Raw genomic sequence first — 19,818 nt, forward strand, 5'->3', positions numbered from 1 at the left:
TACTTGAACTCATCTGCGTTCTCCACTTCCACTCCTGGCATTCTCAGCTTTTTCGCCGCCCTCCCTCCCATTTAGGAACATGTATTCTGTCTTACTCCTGCTGACTTTCATTCCTCTTCTCTCTAATGCATGCCTCCACTTCTCCAGGCTCTCCTCAACCTGCCCTCTACTCTCGCTACAGATCACAATGTCATCCGCGAATATCATAGTCCACGGAGACTCCTGCCTGATTTCATCTGTTTACCTGTCCATCACCATTGCAAACAAGAAAGGGCTCAGAGCTGATCCTTGATGCATTCCAACCTCCACTTTGAATGTCTTTGTCACACTTACCGCACACCTTACTACTGTTTGACTGCCCTCATACATATCCTGTACCACTCTTACCTACTTCTCTGCCACCCCCGACTGATCATTGCATCACTTTGATTTACCAAAAATATTTCCTCTATTGATCTTTTTAAAAGTTACATTTAACAATGTAATTTCTGCGCAATTTAAATGCAAGTCTGTTTACCCCATGCAAACCATAAACGTTTGCACACAATAGAGACGACATGTCAGAGGTGAGAATGTGCGATACCGAAACAATGCTGAAATTAAAACCCGTGGCGCACGCTCTGCTTGCGTAACCTCGTTGACGGACGTAGCTGTTCGGTCTGCGCGCACGTAGAACTGACGGCTTTACCTTATGCCGCATTCAAGTCCCCTCGGATCACACGCCGCTGTGGGCGAACGGTTGTTACTGCAACGGGAAAGCTTTCGCCTCAGCCTTTGTAACCGAATAATAACAACAATTTAACAGTATATCGGAAACGCGGACGTTTAAATCACGAAAGGACATACATATACAGGAAATGTGCACACAAGATGGGGAGTTTAAGCACAAGTTATAAGCAAAGTCGAGTGGATTCCTTTACGTGGAAACAAATTGACATAATAAGCGAACACTTCATGTAACATTCGGACGCTGCTACTCCGGACGCCGTGTTCGCACCGGGATGCATCCGTGTTCTTTCAGAAAGTTGTCTGCGGCCGCACCGATTTCCCCGCGACGGGAGGCGCTCGCCTCCGTGACTTCCGCGGGACGTGAACGCAGCATAAGGGAGGCAACGCGCGGGCCGGAGCGGGTGATGACGTAGGGTTGAGCGACAGCAGCGCCAGACGAGCTCCAGCCCCGTCCGCCGTCCGCCGTCCCCCGTCCCCCGTCCCCCGTCCGCCGTCCCCCATGCTGGCTCGGAGCTGCAGGTCGTAGCCGCGGGTCGGAGCCGCAGGTCGGAGCTGCAGGTCGGTCCCACCGAGGGAGTTCGAGTGAAAGCCCACTAAACGACGGCGAATGTCGGGTGTCCGAGGTGTTTTTCGACGCGCGGGAGCTGCGAGAGACGGCGTTGAGAGTTTTGGGTGAGTTCCTCGGGTTGATTTTTTTTTTTTTAGTTTTTATTTTTATTTTTTTTTTTTAGTTTTTTAAACAATACGCAACTTTGGAGTTTGCCGAACTGGAGACGTCGGCTCGCGGAGGATTCCCGAAAACCCAAGAGGAAGGCGGTCGCGTAGGTACGTCCTCTTGCTAACAGGCTAGCAGGCTAACCTGCTAACCCATCTCTTTGACCAGTTGGACGTAAGTTTAAGAGTCAAGAGTTGTGTTCGTCACATGCAACAAGAGCACTGTGCAGTGGAACGATAAAGGGGAAACACCAAGGGCTGTGCGAAACAAAGTCGAAAGAAAAGTACTAAGAAAGAATAATTTAAAAAAAGATATATATTTCAACAAGAAGAAAGAATATAACAAAAAATTTACCAAAAATCCATGTATATGTATGTATGTACAGTAGTGTAACAGAGTACGTACAGTGTTCAACGGCGAGTACAATGTGCAGTTTGAAGGCGGTGTTACTGTATCTAACGGTTATATAATAACCTGCCATGAAGTAGATTGGGTTGTACATTGGGTTATAAATATATATATGATAACTGAAGTGTAGTTGTCTTCGCCTCAGCCTGATGTGTCAGTGTAGGGATGGAGACGGGAACAGCTGACCAGGTCCAAGTCCTCCTTATTCACTCCCGCTACTGTTGAGCGACTTTGACGGAGGCAACGTTTTCCTTGTCAAGTATATCACTCTTTAAGGCATGCAATTTGTGCGTTGTGAGTGGACGTTGGACATGGTAATGTCATTGTCCATGTCAGAGGATCAACCTGAAAGTTCAACAGTTTGAAGCTGTCAAGAACAACCAACAGTCGTGTTTTATTCCAGTATAACTTAAGTAGCTTGAAGCAACAAACACGTCAGGTGAAAACGAATCGTTGAGAGGTTATTGCAGTTATTGAATATATAATATACAACTAAACACTTGTATAACCCCTCATTCCATGATAAACGAAACTAAACCAACTGTGCTGTGTCAGCTCTACCCTGCGTGCACTCACTAGTATTGTGTGTGATTCAACCAGCTTATGCAACATTTTGCAAATGTCTTCCTCTCCCCCTACAGGTCTCAGTACCTTTCTGCGGGCCCTTCACTGATGGGAACGCATCGCTCTGGGCAACACATGACTGAACGATCCTCAAGCTATTATCTCAGAGGTTGTACTTTCCTTTCTTAGAAAGAATACCTTGACGTAAATCGATCAGCATGAGTGCTGAGGGATACCAGTACAGAGCCCTGTATGACTACAAGAAGGAGAGGGAGGAGGACATTGACTTGCATGTTGGGGACATACTGACCGTCAGCAAAGGAGCCCTTGTGGCCCTGAACTGCAGCGACGGTCTGGAGCAGAGGCCGGAGGACATCGGCTGGCTGCCTGGCTTTAATGAAAGCACCCAGGAGAAGGGGGACTTCCCTGGGACATATGTTGAGTACATTGGGAGGAAATGGATCTCTCCTCCAACCCCGAAGCCGAGACCCCTCCGGCCCTTACCTGTAGCCCCGGGATCCTTCCTAGCAGAAACCGACTCTGATTCCGAGCAAGGTGAGTGAAACACAGGACGCAAGATGCTTTACAAAGATTTGTAAATTTAAACACATTACACTTTTGTATTTCATGAGGAAGTTAAATGCATGAGGGTTGTTTTTCTTTTTTTTGTTAAGTGATTGAGCATCGAGTGGGGGAAGGGCCATTCGACCACACAAACAGGAAATGGTTACTTTTTTCCACAACAGTATTTTTTTTTTTTTTTTTTTTTACAAGACACATCACTATAGATATTGGTGTTTATGAATTCTAAACAGCCGGAATTAGGGATGTACATTTTTTGCAACAATTTACTTGTCAGTCGGTGGTCTGCAAAGAGACTGACAATTGTTTGTGTGAGTTGTGCATTAACGTATAATCGAATTAGAATTCTTTAACTATGAGGGGAAAAAAAATTAAAAATTGATCCTTCTGCTTTTTAAAATAACAATTGTCAAAGTCCACTATTTGGGCAAATCCGTGGCAAAACTATGTTTGAGAACACTTTGTCTGAACAGGAAGTGTTGGCCATAGGGGATTGCAAACACCTTGTTTATCAATCGTAGGTATCTTTGAGATCAGCCCTAGCCAAAGAATGCTGTCTACCTATGTTCCAAGATTTACTACTGAAAATACTTTTAACCGAAATCAAGTTGTGTATTTGTGTAATGAGAGACGTGACCACTCACATACAGATGTATAGAATTTTTTTCTGAATCTGGTTGTGGATTAAATCGATATCTGCTAGATTGCGTGAAATACTATTCAAACTTTTATTGAAGCACTGTTTTATCTATCAAGAGTAAATTATACCCTACACGTAGCGTTCAAATTCAGTAAAGCTTCCAAATATTTAGGCAAATCTCACAGTAATGTGATTGTTTCAGACTTCACATTTCTTTCTGAGGTGAATACCTATGTGCTGTAGACATGTAGGCCCACTCTATAGTAATTTAGTTGTCTAAGAAGTGCTTAAAATAAGGGTTGCCCCCTGAAAGTGGACGAGTCGAATCATCAGTCGAAAAGCCCGTCAGTCGACTGAGATCACTGTGCATTAAAATAACAGGATGTAACAGATAGAAGCTTAGAAAATGCACAGGGATAACATTTCAATGAGGAATTATAAATAAGGGGAATCATAAATATATTATCATATAAATTGTCTGCATCCGGACGCGAACACTGCTCTCCGTGCCCCCGATTGCCGTGCCCCGTTCCTCCAAATAAAACACAGTGGGGGGACGTGACACAGAGGAACCGTGCATGACTCCTGGACTTGTTAAGATTATTTACTGCGCATAAAGCATGCAAAGGGGGTGATCCGGGAGAGGGTCACAGAAAGTGTCACCATTATGCACGGTTTCGTTCCCTACCGTTCCATACGTACTTGTTTTGTTCCATAAGGAGACGGAAAATAAAATAACCCACATCTAAAATAAAAACACACTGTTTTGGCGTGCCGATCACAGACGCCCATCGCTGGTGCCACCCCCACCCTGGCCAAAGATGATGCTTGTATATGATATTGTTCACTGCTGTGCTGACAGGCAGAATGTTGCCATACTACCAGTTTTAGGGAGTTTTCATGTGCAGTTTTGTACAGATATTCAACTGGTCTGCTTGGCTTCTCTACATAGAGGGACCTTTGACGTGAACAAATTGAGGTAGAGTGTTGCAAAGTTTAAAAGGCTCTACTTCAATCATTTCCTCCACATCCTTGGTTGATTATTGACATGATTATTGTCAACCATCAATGTTTTAATGTATGCCACTGATCAAATCTAATGATCATGGACTTCAAATAATGCACTTTAAAAGTTGAGAGTTATACTTGGAGTAATACTTGCAATTTCACAATGGCAGCTGTCAAAGGCCAAACTTTTCTTGTTTGGCAGTGACACTGTAGATATAGAAACGAAACCATAGCTCGATGCTGACATTCACTCAGAACCCAGATGTGTTGCGGCAAGTAGCACATAGATTTCCATAGTCCTATGATAGCAGCAGGAGAATGGGCTATCCACTCACCGACACCGGCTGTTAACTTTACCAAAGGACAACCAAGAAGGTTTTATTTTTCTTTTATTTGATTCAAGATTCAAGATTTTTATTTGTCACATACATATACATACTTCCATACATATATGCAGTGAAATGTAATGCAACGCACCCGGTGATAGCACACAATATGTCCTAGGAAAAAATAAAAAAATAAAATAAAATAAAAAGTAGAAAATTCCTTTCTAATAGACCGACTAACTGACTCCTAAAACGTAATACAGTAAGTGGAATACTAATGCCAAATGTTATTTTATTTTCCGACATTTCAATGAATCAAAAAATCCCTATGTGCGAGAGTCCCGGTGCTTCTCAGTGTCTGTGATTTTGGTGGACTGATAAGGTGAAATCAGTGAAAGTTATGGAGTACATAGAACGAAACCCGGAAGCCATGCTCAAACACCATTGGCTCACAGAACCCAGAACTTGTGCTCAAACTCCATTAGCTCACAGAACTCATGGAGGGTGCCCTCACACACTAAGACAGAGCATCGGGAACACAATGGATTTAGAGGTATGTTAGAATGGCTCGTATGCATAATCTGAGTGGTATTTTCAGCAAAAAACTTCAAAAACATGTTTTGGTGACCTCAGAGACTTATATTAACTTGTGTAAAGGGGAGCATAATAGGTAAACTTTAACCCCCCTGTCAATGTCAGTGTAATCCCTAGAATATTCAATTATCACAAATATCAGCCCTATGAAATTTAGAGAGAGTTAATGGATTTTCAAAGCTGTTCCATCCTTTGACGGCCAGTAGCCCGGCTGAGTGCTGTATGCTAATGATTATGATAGACAATAGCACTGGCCTTTGCCAGTCCGCACCTGCCATCAGCCTTTTGTTCTTGCTCTTCTTCTTAGTGATTTACATCACTCTTTTCTTTGTTTTTTTACGTTAATATGACACATGAAGTCTTTTATTGAGCACGGGTGATAAAGTTCATCATACTATTGCTATCTTCAGCAACCACATCGTCCAACTTTTTAATCCAACTCCCAAGTCACCGTCTGTTTCTTGGTGAATGTTTTTCAACCTCTTTGCTGCAACCTAATTTCGAAGCAAAACGTTTCCGCGTTGTGTCACAATATTGTCTGACTATTTGACATTTACAGTGACATTTACATTTTTTTGGACAAGCAAAGGACACCATGTGACAGGAAACTGTTAACGTTGCCCTCTAGAAACACCCTTCAGGATTTTGAGCTTTTTTTGTAAATATTTAAATTGGGTTAAATAAAACTTTTAGTGGTGCTGTATTTCCTAATTCCTTAGGTTCTTTTTAATACCTCGAAGTGTAATTTGCATGTAACCACAACCAGTCTGGAAGCCAGCATAAGGTATTACCATAGTCTTAACCATGCTTTTTTATAGCAATTAAACCATGCAACTTATGACATCCTGGCCTTCATCTGCCTGTGCTTAAATCTTTTAGCTCACCTAAATGGACAGCTCTGGTTGCCAGGTTTCCACTTTCTGCCCTTTGTGGTGTGATTGTGAAATTCTTTGCAGGGCTTGCTGGCCGGGTGAGGAGAAATATGAAGGGGACATGTGTTGAATGGCTGCTGCGTGGTTAGGCGGTGATGCTAAGCCTGGAGCGGGTGTGAATGTAGCACCAGGAGAAGAGAAGTCTCTGTGTGTCTGGGGTTAGTGTGCGGAGGGATCAGTGCTTCAGAATAGCTGGGGGCTTGAAAGAGGGGCTGGGGGGAACGGCTCCTGGGAGGGACAGCAAAGGGGCCGTGGGGTCTGGTGTATCTGAGATAGTCAGGCTTCTTGTTGCTCCACAGTGTTTGTGATTTATTGACAACCACCAATGGGCCCCCACTCCCCTTTGCCTACCCCTTAAGCATTTTCTTTTTTTTATCTTTTTTTTTCCTTTCTTTTTTTTTTTTTTTTTACTGTTTTGATAATGTTCCCAGAGTCTTCTCTGGCAGGACGATGGAGGTGGAGAGTTCAGCCTTGGAAAGGGGCCTCTCTGAGCCACAGGGGTTTACATCAGAGCTGTAGATGTGGAGAAGGAGAGGGAGAGAACAAGAGAGCGCTGCGCTGGGAAACTATTTAGACTCATTCCAGCTTCAGCCTTTTTAAAACACTAGTGAATTGCTCCTTTTCTGGGCCTCTCGCTTCAGAATACATGTGTGTTTGGACACACTGGGCAAGAGCAGGGTTAAAAATGTTAGAATGTAGTTCTGCTCATTTCTTTTTTGTCCTTTCTTTCTTTGGTCCTTCACTTAACTTTATTTGTGCTTGAGAAATGTTTAGCATTTTGACAGTCTTGCTTGGTGTGAAATGTTTGTTTGCTGTTAGCTGTGCTTGGGCAGATTTACGATTAAATCGTAACAGGCCCGTGCAGAGATGTTAAAAGGGGCAGGTGCTCAGAAAAAGAAAAGGCACACAGACCCCCAGCTAAGCTTCGAGGCATATTGCTACTCTGGGCAATTCGGAGCAGCACACACAGCGGAGCACAGATCGTGGGCGTCCCGATGCGCACCATCGCGGGGGTGATCTGCCTTCTGCCGTGTGTACATTGCGAGTGCGCCGAGGACCACGTTCCTCATGAATATGTATATCTTGCCCAGACCCCCCCCCCCCGCATGTGCCTGCTGCTCAATAGGCAAATCTTGTGATTATAATAAAGCAATATATAATACAATTTCATAGAGAAAGATTTCAATTTGGTTTTTTTTCCTTTCTTTCTTTCTTGTATGGAAAATGAAAAACATACCTGGCTAGAACCTGGCTCCTGTAACTTGTTTTTATTTTAGATCTATTTAATTTTGTTTGTTTCCTACATGTATTAAACAAAAAAATTTAACACGTCTGATTTAAGGGACTGTCACGTTCTGTCCCGTTTAAAAAAAAAAAAAAAAAAACACTGTGGGGATGGCACGTCTCTCTGTTGCTATGGGACTTAATTTAGTAAAAACTGGATGTTTTGTGTAAATACCTGACTTAACTTAATAAATCCTGCACTTCTGGAACGGGGAGACCGCATTTGCCACATTACATTATATTCTATGTGCAAACACCCCTCACCCCAATAAAATCTTCAGTGATTGGAATTTTGCATGATTGCCCAAGCCTACTGTTATCTTGTATGGTAGCTTACTTGTTGCAAATTCTAAGTTGAATTGCACATCAGGCAGTTAATATCTGCTCTGAGGTCCAAAACATGTTTTTGAAGTTTCTTTGCTAAAAATACCACTCAGATTACGCATTCTAGCCATTGTAACATACCTCGAAACAAGGGGTCACGATTGCGATTCAAAATAGAAAAGCGATTGTAATGATCTTTTGTTGATTTAGAATTTCCAAAACCACAAACAGGTTTGCGATTCTCCCCGTATTTTTGTGGGTAGTAATGTTGTTCGACATGGTCGCCATATTGGGAGTGTCAAGATCCGCCGGTAAACAAATGCAGCGTGTGCTGGAGGGAGTAGACTGTGGCTCGCTCGGCTCCGAGCCGACTTTAATGAAATTTGCTCCAGAGTTGGGAAAGCTGCAGCTCCACAAAGGGGTCCGCTATGCTGCATCCCTCAACGCACACTGCACCCGTCCACCTGGCACTAGCACACGTGTTTTCCTCTCCTCCAGCGTTTCACTGTGTGTACAAGGGAGAGTGCGCCTTTGACCAGAATGTCCAGTAATTCCACAGATGTGGTGATGAAAGTGGGAAATAAACTCGACCATCACTGACGGAATGTCCTTTAGTACAGAGGTTCCCAACTACCGGCTCATGGACTGTGCCGGGCCGTGGGGAATTTGCCACTGGACCGTGACGATGCAGGTGGGATTTTTCAGTGGCGATCTGCGATCTGCTCCACAGCAGAGCAGTAGCAGGAAACAGAGTAAATAAAATACATCGAGAGAGTTATTTGTCGTGTTTGGAGAAAAGATCACTCTGTTCGGAGCTGCTAGTATTTTGCCTTTTACTACCAGCGCTGTCCCCTGGCAAAAATAGCATCCTTTATTCTGCACTTATTTTGGTGAGTAACTTAAAAGTAGTGTAATAAGTAACTTATTGTTTATTACTCTAAAGTCTAGTTTTGCTGAAGCTGTTTAAGTTTCTGTGTAAATATTCTCATTTTTGTTAAAAATGTATTCAAATAAATGTTACTTAATGCGAAACAAGTGTTTTTCTCCACAAATCAAGACTCAATCGATAGTATAACAATGGCATAGCCGTCAGTGCTGGGGAGGGGGGGATGTTAAAATCGAATTGTGACCTTAAAATTGAAAGTCAAATCGAATTGTGGATTCTGAGAATCGTGACACACCTCCTCTAAACCAACCTGTTCCAGGACAGTCTGTTTAGTGGTGCTGCTTTTCTTCTGAGGCCCCTAGTTCTGTGAGCCAATGGGGTTTGAGCGCAAGTTCCGGGTTCTGTGAGCCACCGGGGTTTGAGGTTGATTTCCAAGTTCCGTTGTAATTTTGTCTGTAAACTTTCACTGACTTTACCTTATCAGTCCACCAAAATCTGTTTCTGAACAAATTTGAGGCGAGAAATAAGTAATCCAGTTACTGAATCTTCACTCATAAGATCTACAAGGCCTAATTTAAAAGGGTTTCTTTGAGACTTTCGGTGGTGTGCTTCAAGCTTGTTGGGGACAAGGACACAGCACAGTTTCATGTAAATGTCGGAAAATAAAATAGAAGAAAATACCTCTCCAATAAAAACACACAATTGTAATTGGTTTTGTTTGGATCGCACGACGCAGTCTTCAATTTATCTACTGGATACTAGTGATTAACCGATGTGGGTTTTTTAATGGCCGGTGTCAATGCCGATATTTAGCGAGCATGGTGGCCGCTGGCCGATATATATTGCCGATATCATATTAGGAATGAGACACAAAATTGCTGAATTTAAATAAACAGTTAATGGTTCAATTTTATTGTCTGCATCGTCTCTGTTTGCATATGTAGATCTGTACTCTGTCTGCAGATCGGGCCTGAATTTTGTTTTTGAGGGGAAATGCTAGCCTTCTGTGTTTATCGACATAAACATCGCTCTTTTACTAAATGAGGATTGAAGGCAGTAGGCAGTATACAAGGAATGTATTTGATTTATGGAGGCTTTAAATTATTAAAATGTTCTTTTGTCACATCCCTGAAGTTCCGTTATTTATGGTACATTTCTTCCACCCTATTTTCCAACATTCTCTCTAAGGGACTACTTGTCTAAAATGAGTTGAAAGTCTACATAGCTGGTCATGGCTGTAAAAGTACATGCTCGGGCTTGTTTTAGAAATATTCGATGCCGTTATCTTCTGATCCTTCCGAGGTGTATCAGGGTACATATTTACTGTCCTTTTGTGAGCATATAAAAAAGCCTTATATATAAAACAGGCTTTATACAGTTACTGACCTAGTTATTTTCCACACAAAGACCATGTTTGAAGTTGTGCTGGTTGTACCAAATGTAAGGTTTTGGACTGCGTCTGGTGGTTGAGAAGGCCTGTAAGGAGTAGGCTGCAGTTGAGGCAGTTGTGTGCAGAGTGCTCTACATAGCTAGTGATTGAGATAATGTGTCTCTCCTTTTTGGAGGCCTCCTCAGCACGCAGGCAAACATCTGCTGTATTCAACATTGGAGTTTTTTGTTGTCGTATTAGTGTTTGCTTTTATGCAAAAAATGTCATTTCCTGCTATATTGGATTATCACAATTGAGTTTCCTGTTTACACGAAGGCCTATGCCTTTCATATCTCATGAAGCCCAAAACATCTAGCCTAAAAACTGTTAACATGCATTAATACAACATATAGGACTAAAATCAACTGGATTTGGGAATGTGATGGTGGTAGAGGGGTGCACACAGACTGCGTGGTGGACCAATTTGTTGCATTGTGATGAATCAGTATTGTACTAAGTGCTGATTGCAGTAACTTGGCGCACAATGGCGCCAGAGCCAAAATGGATGCACAGTGAATGGGGAGCCAATGACCACTGTTTTACCATGTGGATGGTCATCCACTCTCCTGCTGCCTTTTGCTATTGCTACGGATTAAACAGCTTTTATTTTGCTACTGGCAGGTAGCTTATTTAGGACCATTTTTCTCAGTTCTGTATTTATTATGAAAGTTTGGAGAATATCTCGCTTCGAATCTAGCCTCTTATGTTTAAATTACTACCATAAAATGTGCTCTTTACAAAGCTGAGGCTAATGTGCTAATTTGAATAAATTGCTTTTGTGTTCTTTTTTTTTTTTTTTTTGTTTTTAATGCATCCAATGTTCTACACTGTCATGGGACTGTGCGTGAGAGTGTGCACATGTGTCTTTCATTACTTGGATCACCTCTAGAGACTCGAGTCTTGGAGAGAGGGAGATGGAGCGAGAGAGGGAGGGGGAGAGAGAATTAGAACGGCTTCCGATTGCACAAGCCAGTGTTGCTAGGTTCTGTGAAAGCCTTGTGCTGCGGAGGTGTGGCATTATGTAACTGCTAAAATAAGGCAGATCATAGGCTTCCCGAAACCTCGGGTCATTCTGAGGACTATATAATAACTAAAGCTACACTCATGGATCATAGCAGGGATCTATTGCAGCAATATGTTTTTTTTGTTTTTTTTCATGAGGTTGGGTATTATCTTTTATATGCTTTAGCGCCTGGAAGAAAATCTTTCACCTAGATGTCAGCTTTTATTTTTTTAAGTTGGATTGGACTCTGCACATTATAAAAAGAGGCCGTTGAAGTTAAGTTCTTTAGTTCCTTTGTGTTCTGGCCCTTACAGGGTTAATGGTCACGCTATAGCAACAAGCTTCGCATTGGTCACTCCTGGGCTTCTGCATTACAAGTTCCATCCTGCAGGGGGAGACAAAGTCTGCATTTCTAATGCTGAGTCAACACTCGCATGCCCACCGTTCAAGGTTTTATGCTTTAACCTTTAGCCCAAAGCAGGATCCTTTATAATCCTCTCTCCTAACACTGGGATACAAAAATCGGAGTCCACTACCAAGAACTGTCTGTAAAGTAATGAGAATATTTTTTGATTAAATGGCCAAATTCCATACTCCATAATATAATTTTTGTAAAGCATCTACATTTAAAGCATTAAATTATGTATTTAATTTTGTGAAATTAATTATTTCAGTTGTCCACTAGACGGCGCAGGTTCAAATCTCATAGTGGCTGTCCAGTAGAGACGCAGGTTTACCTCTGGAGCCTGGAGTTTCCTCTTCTTTCTTTTTTTAAAATGTGCTTAAACAAAATTACACTGCAGTTGTCATCTTTCATTATAGATATCTCATGAATTTGCTTGACTGTAACTTCGATAAATCAGAGGAATTTTGAAACTTTGCAGCTATCGAGGGTTGGTTCTCTTTTTTTGAAAATGAAGATTGTTACGTTAAATTAAGGTTTTTATGTGCATTCAGTTTTTCTCCAGCACAGTAGATAGCCTTCACAACACAGACTAACCACGCATGAAGGACGATATAGTCTGGGGCAGCTGGAAGAAACACCTGCTGGTTCCCTATTTGGCTGGGATGGCTTCCCAGTCCATACACATGTCGTGCCATGTTGGATGTCTCTCTTATGGCTGTCATATTTGTACAGTTCTTCACAGCCATCACACAGCTGCCATCTTCTCTGACCACCTCTCTAAATCGTAGTTGCTTTTCCAACCTGTCATTTTTCACAACAAAAATGCAACTGCATTGTTATTTTGATCAATCCCCATGTGTGCACTAGCTGCAAAGTGCAGAATGAATTGTCAGAAATAATCTTAATAAATGATCCTCCAATTTATCCTTTAGATTGTATTGCATATATTGGAAATGTTTTGGCTATACAATATTCGTTCATAAGCCTCTACAGCCTATACAGCACAACAGAACTATAAAAGTTAGATTGAGTTTTGTGCATCAATTTAGAATCATTCAAGAGAATCACAATGCTTCAAGTAATACTTTCCTTTGTTGACATAAAGGTGGTAAGGTATTTTCAAAATTAAAACACAAGTTCACCTTTTCTCATTTGTGGCTTTGGCTTGCAAAATGGATTGCAGCCAAATTTATTCTATTCTTTTCCAGTCTTCTTGGATGTTAAGTCAGAAATGTAAAAATGTAAAATTTTTCTAAGCAAGACCAACAGTTTGACCACTGTCTGTCACAAATTTTGGTACTGTTGTTTCCAGCTAGCAGTAACTTACTTCTGCCATCCCTCCACTAATTTGTCTAAACTACTGAGCTATAGTGTCCCGCCGGAGGGAAATTGGATGATGCTGCTGTGTTGCTCTAGATTGCTGCATTCAGTGTATACAGGTACTCCTCACTCAACGACCTACCTGTTTAACGACTGTTCAGACTTATGACCAGCTCTCTGACCAGTCTGTAAGGTAGGCTGGGTACAATACCGCGGCGTCTCAGCGTCAAGCATGTCATCGCACATCACCCTTTTATATACTATATACACTAAATATACTGTATACCTCTTATCACCATTGTCAGTCTCAGTCTCGTTCCCACAGTCTGTCAGTATTCACTACACTAGCGTTCACAATGGCACGCCCCCTTACCGTGAAATAACACGGGTCCTCGCTTATCGACCAATTCGCTTAACGACCTGGTCCTGGGAACAGAACTCGGTCACTAAGTGAGGAGTACCTGTATATTAAAGCTTAAAATATTTATTTAGTTAAAGCTATGGCTTTTGCAGCTTTCCTCAACTTAAAATACGCACTATTTCAAATTGTTAACTTGAGACAAATTGAAAGCTTTTAGGTTGTTACCAATAATTGTACTAGCTGCAGTTATTGTTTGCAATAATTGTACCACATGTGGTCCTTCAGCTACACCAAAATCAAAAAAGGCCAACTCTTAAAATACTGGATACTTGAGTTGGTCGTCTAAATTTAAACTGAAGTGCTATGTTTTAGTCTGGCCGTGCTGCCCGTGCCCTGTCTTTACTATAGTCTGCATTTGAGACAGACTGTTTGAACTGGGGAGACTGTCACCCATACCAGGGTAGCTCCAGGCAGCTGCACGGACTTCCTCAACCTGAATATCAGTCACAACATGCAGGCTTGTAGAGACACATTCAAGGGGCCCCTGCCACCCTTACTCTTCTTACCCATGTTTCCAGGGCAACAGAGTTTTAGTGCTTGGAGAAAGTTTGAACAGACTCCTGATTGGTTCAGTCTTGACTTTTTTAATTTGTAGCAATCGTATATTTGCAGTACAATAGAAGAAAAGGAAGACTTTCTGTTAGACTATCAAAGGTAACACGTTAAAATATGTGTATCAACTTAAGAAGCATAATGCTTTTTATTCATTTTTAATTTTTAATGAATAGCCTTTATTTTACTAAGCACTTATCCTGTCCTTTTTGGCTTCTTGGCTTTCTGCACAATTGATGATCTCACAAGGGAAAATCATGCTCCTCTATATCTTTTGCATAGATCTATGCTCATTTATTTTCCAGAGTAACAGTGCTGGTGATGGATAAGAAAGGTGAAGTACTAAATTGCTGGTTTAAAGCTGCCAGACAGCTCAACAGCCATAAGTACCATAATACGCAATTTGTGTCATCCTTACCTTGTCCTAGTGTCTACTTAACTTGAATTGTTTGGGAATATAAGATTCCTTAAATTTTCAAATGCATTTTTTTATAGATTTATAGATGAGATTTCAAAGTAAGTCATGATTAATTACAGACATTTTGCGATTAATCATTTATTTGGGGACATTGATAATTTATTTGCATTCTTTCAGATTATGTATAAGAAAGGCTACAACTTTTGTGTTAGCACATACAGAATTTTAGCACATAAGATGCATAGTCTTGTGCTATGTGTCTTATGTGCTAATGTTTAGAATTACCTCTTACGCACTATTTTGAAATGCCCCAAATCATGGAGTCAGAGAACAATTATAAACCCTTTATAGATTCTATCATTCTATCCATCAATCCACAGAGATAATGTGCTTTGAGTAGAATCATGTTGACGCTTTGATTGATCTCGTGCCAGGGCCTCCTGGAAATCACCACTGATGGCTTAAGAAATGTCTGCCATATTTTGTCTGTTACTTGACACGTTTCCATTGGTGCTGAAACTTATCACGTCGCTCAACCGTACTAAGAAGTAACTCTATCGCAGCCCGGTCCATGTCAGTTACCGGGCAACTATTGAAAGACTAAATAAACACACATCTGAATAGTCATGTCAAAAAGAACACACTAAGCTTTAAGAGAAGTAAATGACAACTGCATGACAACAAGACAGACAATTGTCTTTGTGCCGGCTACTGAATCGTCAAATTTTTCGTGACACCTTTTTTATAACAAAGATGAAATAGTTTGTCTAAAACAAATAGTATAAAAGCATAAAAGACACAAGGTCTTTATTAGTATCACTAAAAATACTTATTCTATTAGTGTAATTACATTGATCAATGCTTTAATGAGTTGAATTCTTTACTACATGGAAATATAGCAGGTTGTGAGTATAATTTTAACTCCAGCTCATGCATTGGGATTCTCAGAAGTGCGTCGGGTGAGGAGGGTCAGCTGTGCTGGATATCTGTCTGGGAGAAAGGTTACACTTCCAAGGTGTGTGCTGGCAGCACTGCGTGTCTAGATCTATATTTGGGGAAACTTTGGTGTTCCATCTCACAGTTCATGGCTTCTGAGAAAAGCCCCCGCTCCTCGGTCCCAATAACGTGTTCCAGATGAGTAGTTGTCCTACATTGACTTTTGCATATCAGGCAGCTCAAAGAATGTTTATCCAGCCTTTTACTTCTAATAGTTTGACATGTGTGCAATGTTTCCGAAATTGTGCTATAGAATTTGCAAGAGCAATCAATTTTATTTAATTGATTGAGCTTTGCTGGGGAGAACAAGTATTTCCATGCTAATGGCCAGGTTGTATTGTTTGATGACTTTACTGGAGGCATGTTAATGTGTGATTTTATTATTAATATTATTATTTTTTTTAACTGCAATAATTCAGGGTAGATAGAAAAGAAAACAACGCTAACAGAAAGGGGCTTCATTCATCACCCTCAGCATTTAGAAATTGCAGACTCAGTCTCAAACAGTAAGGCCTTTTAGAAAAGTGTCTTTTCAAAATAAGCTTTTGCAAATTCAAATAAAATCCTTGCCAGAACTTCTTCCTTTCATGTCTACACCTGGACTCAAAGATCTGAAGAACAGAGAGGGTAAAAAAAACTCTGACCTGGCTTACCTCATTTCACAGGGTATTTTCTTAGTCCTTGGGTCCACCTAGGGCTAACCTAATATATTCTCCTGCTCAGAAACTCCTTCTTCTGAATCATTCCTTTGTTTTCCCTCGTGGTCACCTTTGGGTCTTTCAGCCACTCCTTTGGTCTCGTGCCTGCTACATCTTTGAAGCTTTGACTAATGGTCAAGTTGGCCCCCAAATCACTCCATGTGTAGATGGGTTGTAGCGCTCAAACCACTAACTGACATTGAAAATTTAACGTAAAAAAACCATATCAAAAACTTTTTTTTTTTCATTTTTAATCCACCCGTCACATCATAGTGGAGTAGTTAATTCTGTGTGGCTGTATTCCCTTCATATCTAATACAATTACCCTCATTTTTGGCATTTTGAAATGTGACCTGTGTGTGGAATGGAAACATGGTCAAGACTTTTTGGATTGGATTTTTACTAAAACCTCCTTTTCAACTATGATTGTGACAAAAGGTGGGGGGTAGTCCCAAAATAACGATGCTGTGCTCACAAAGCAAACTGGATATTCACAGTTTTTAATGGGACAAAGAAAGATGTTTTAAGAAAGAAACATGGACTTTGAAGGTACTTTTTTTTAGTTAAAGCAATAATAATAAATATAAACTAAAAATATATATTATGAATAAGTATAATAAATGTCTAAAAGAGCCCAGGGACAAAGGCAATGATGCGTTGATGTTTTATTTTGTATTTAGTCCCCCTCCCCCAAACCATTTTATTTTGTAGTTTACTGCAAAGCAACATAGCATTACCCATCATATTTAGTGCTCAACCCTTTTTGTCTTATTGATCATCCTGTCTTATATCCTATGTTCCTACCAGGCTTTAGTTTGCTGGACCTGACTGAGCAGTTTGCTCCCCCAGAAACTGCTCCACCCATGTTGGCTAGGCTACTGGAGGCTATTGAAAGGAAAGGTGAGTCGTGTTCATGGGATTTTCTGCTGTATATGACAGTCTGCTTATAAATTCTATCATCTAATGTTCTTCTGTTTTGATATTTGCAGGTCTAGATAACCCCACATTATATCGGACATTCACTGCTGGTGGTGGGCTGGAGATCAGACAGTTCTTTGAATGCGGTAAATTGCCTTTTTTGTTAAATATATACAAAAACAACCTGAGGTTATATGAATCCAGCCCTGATGGTATGGTTGGGCCTTTGCGTTCAGGTTGCCATTGTTTTGAAGGCCCGTTGTGTGAACTACCAAATCAGTTGCGGTTTGAATTCTCAACTGGCTTGCCTTAACTCATCCCCATTGGTTTTTATATTTATATTTTGCACTCTCAAATTGAATTTGCAGGATTAGGAACTCACTGAAAGTATGCATCATGAGCTGGATTTCTTTTTGTTTGTTTTTTCACTAAATCAGAACAATACAAATGTTGCCTACCAAGATATCTCCTAATCCACATACAAATAATTTCTAATCAAATGCCAAATAATTGAGGGATGTATGTGTTGTGGTTTTTATACAGATCAACCTTCTGCAGAACTGGATCAGCTGGAACTTTCAGTCCTATCTGATGGCCTTCGTAGATACCTGCAGGACCTTCCCCAGCCTGTAATCCCGACATCCATTTATGCCCAGATGGTCCACACTGCCCAAGGTGAGATGGTGCTGTGGTGTACTGGACCAATGAATTGATGAACATTTACTGGGGCGTTGATAAGTTGGTTCTCATTTCAACATCCATAGTTATGTTCTGACATGGGCCTTTGTTAATTTATGATATCATAAAAAAATCACTGTCATTTAGTAATAGGTTTGTCATTTTTTTCAACCCCAGCCTTATTAAAATATTGTTTCCCAGCATTTAAACTTTTCATGTTCACTGTCCTTTTTGCTCACAATATTGTACAAACCGTAGATTCTATCTGGTTTTCCAGGGTTTTGTTGAGTCTTTTGCACTTGCGCAAATTAGAAACAGGAATTTCTGCTGCTTCCTGTTCTAGCATTGGATGAAAATTGCAAAAAGCGGTTGAAAGAAAATGAGCTATTACTGTTATGTTATTCAAAACTTGGTCAAAACACATGACTTGACATGAGTTTCCTGTTTTGGACAAGGAACTAAATGTTTGTTTTTTTTTAAAGGCTGAAAGCTTTTTTTAAAAACGTTTGCCCCATTGGGTTGCATAAATACCACAGTGAGATGCTGCAGCAGAATGGTAAGTTTCCCAATAGTGACGCGTTCAGCCTGGTTGTGCTAACAACCTTTATAAATGATGGGAACTAGCATTTTAATAAGGCCTGTGTTGAAAAATGTCAAACCTATCCTTCAAGTTTTTGAAACTCTATGGCAACATTGTTCAAGAAGCCTTAATCACTCTTTAGCCATTTGTGTGCATTCAAAGAAATGTCCAAAACTTGGCTGTCCCTTCACTTCTGCACACAATCTGCTTCCTTCCATAGTTAGATATATTTCAATGTTGGCTCATATTTGGCCGTATATCAGCCTAAAAGTACATATGTCTAGTTAATGATTGGCTAAAATTAGAAGTGCTGCTCTAATCTACCCATGGCCTGCTATTGAACAACCTGTACCTTTGTTCACAAATGCACAGGACTTGGTTCAAGAGTCGATATTGGCCCTTGACGGAAAACACTACTCCTCACTCTGCCTTTGGTCTCTAATATATGTGCTTTTAATAATAACCCAATATAAAGAATGTATTTTATTCTGTGTGTCTTGTGTGTGTCTGTAGCACACCAACATGCTGCATTACTGCACACACAGCCGTCGTTCTGTAGGACTATGTGTTCTCTCTTGCCGTCACATGGCCAGAAACAGGATATCTGTGGTTAATGGGAACTAAAACAAACCTGAGAGATTATCTGTAACATCTCTTAGCCAGCCAATCAACTGCCAGTGTACCTTCTACTCTTTGTAAACCACACAAACACGCAGTGGTTTCCTACTGCCTGTCTCTGTGTGAACTAACGTGTTCTACTAAGTACTTCTTCAGCATAGAGCCCAAAATGTAGGGCAAGGATTGTTTTTTGATTTATTTTTTATTTAATTTGATTTTTTTTTTTGTGGTTTCTGTTATATCATTTCCATGTGCTACATTGCACATGTTTTTATTTTATATTTCCATTCTATTTTATTTCATTGTACCCTATGTTTTTCTTGATCTATAAATTGTTTATTTTTATTTTGTATTTAATTATTCTGTTAACTTTGTGTGTATACCCGTACTTTCTGTACTTGATTCACTTTTCTCACTGAGCTGCCGTAACTTCCAAATGCCTTCCGTGGGAGATTAATAAAGCTCTTGTCTTATCTTAATCTCAATGCTCCTTCCACACCTTTGTGTTGTCCCTTAATCCCACAGAGGCGGTGAGTCCCGAGGAGTGTGCCCAGCTGCTGCGTAGCGCCGCCAGCTCTCCCAGTCTGCCGGCCCAGTACTGGCTTGCGCTACACTGCCTGCTGAGGCATTTCGCCAGGGTGTGCCACAACGGCTCCAAAAACCTGCTCACCGCAAGAGCCCTGGGAGAAATATTCTGCCCTGTCTTTTTCAGACAGCAGGCTGCCAGGTGGGTGCATTGGAAGCGCAGTTTGTCGAGGGAGCGCCGCGACCCACAACACATGGTCTGTC

General features: G+C 41.0%; 1 protein-coding gene across 2 annotated transcripts in view; it reads left to right on the plus strand.

Annotated features, from left to right (window-relative positions):
* The first annotated feature begins 1,261 nt into the window (after nt 1-1,261).
* pik3r1 (phosphoinositide-3-kinase, regulatory subunit 1 (alpha)) overlaps nt 1,262-19,818 on the plus strand; it is a 30,021-nt gene continuing 11,464 nt past the window's right edge. For both annotated transcript variants that reach the window (XM_080017956.1, XM_080017957.1), the window contains exons 1-6: nt 1,262-1,401; nt 2,494-2,971; nt 17,043-17,135; nt 17,225-17,299; nt 17,697-17,828; nt 19,555-19,756. In XM_080017956.1, the coding sequence (XP_079874082.1) occupies nt 2,635-2,971; nt 17,043-17,135; nt 17,225-17,299; nt 17,697-17,828; nt 19,555-19,756 (839 nt within the window). In that variant the 5' untranslated portion in view covers nt 1,262-1,401; nt 2,494-2,634. The remainder of the gene's footprint in view (nt 1,402-2,493; nt 2,972-17,042; nt 17,136-17,224; nt 17,300-17,696; nt 17,829-19,554; nt 19,757-19,818) is intronic.

The sequence above is a fragment of the Zeus faber genome (genome assembly GCF_960531495.2).
Source record: "Zeus faber genome assembly, chromosome: 17".
Taxonomy (NCBI): domain Eukaryota; kingdom Metazoa; phylum Chordata; class Actinopteri; order Zeiformes; family Zeidae; genus Zeus; species Zeus faber.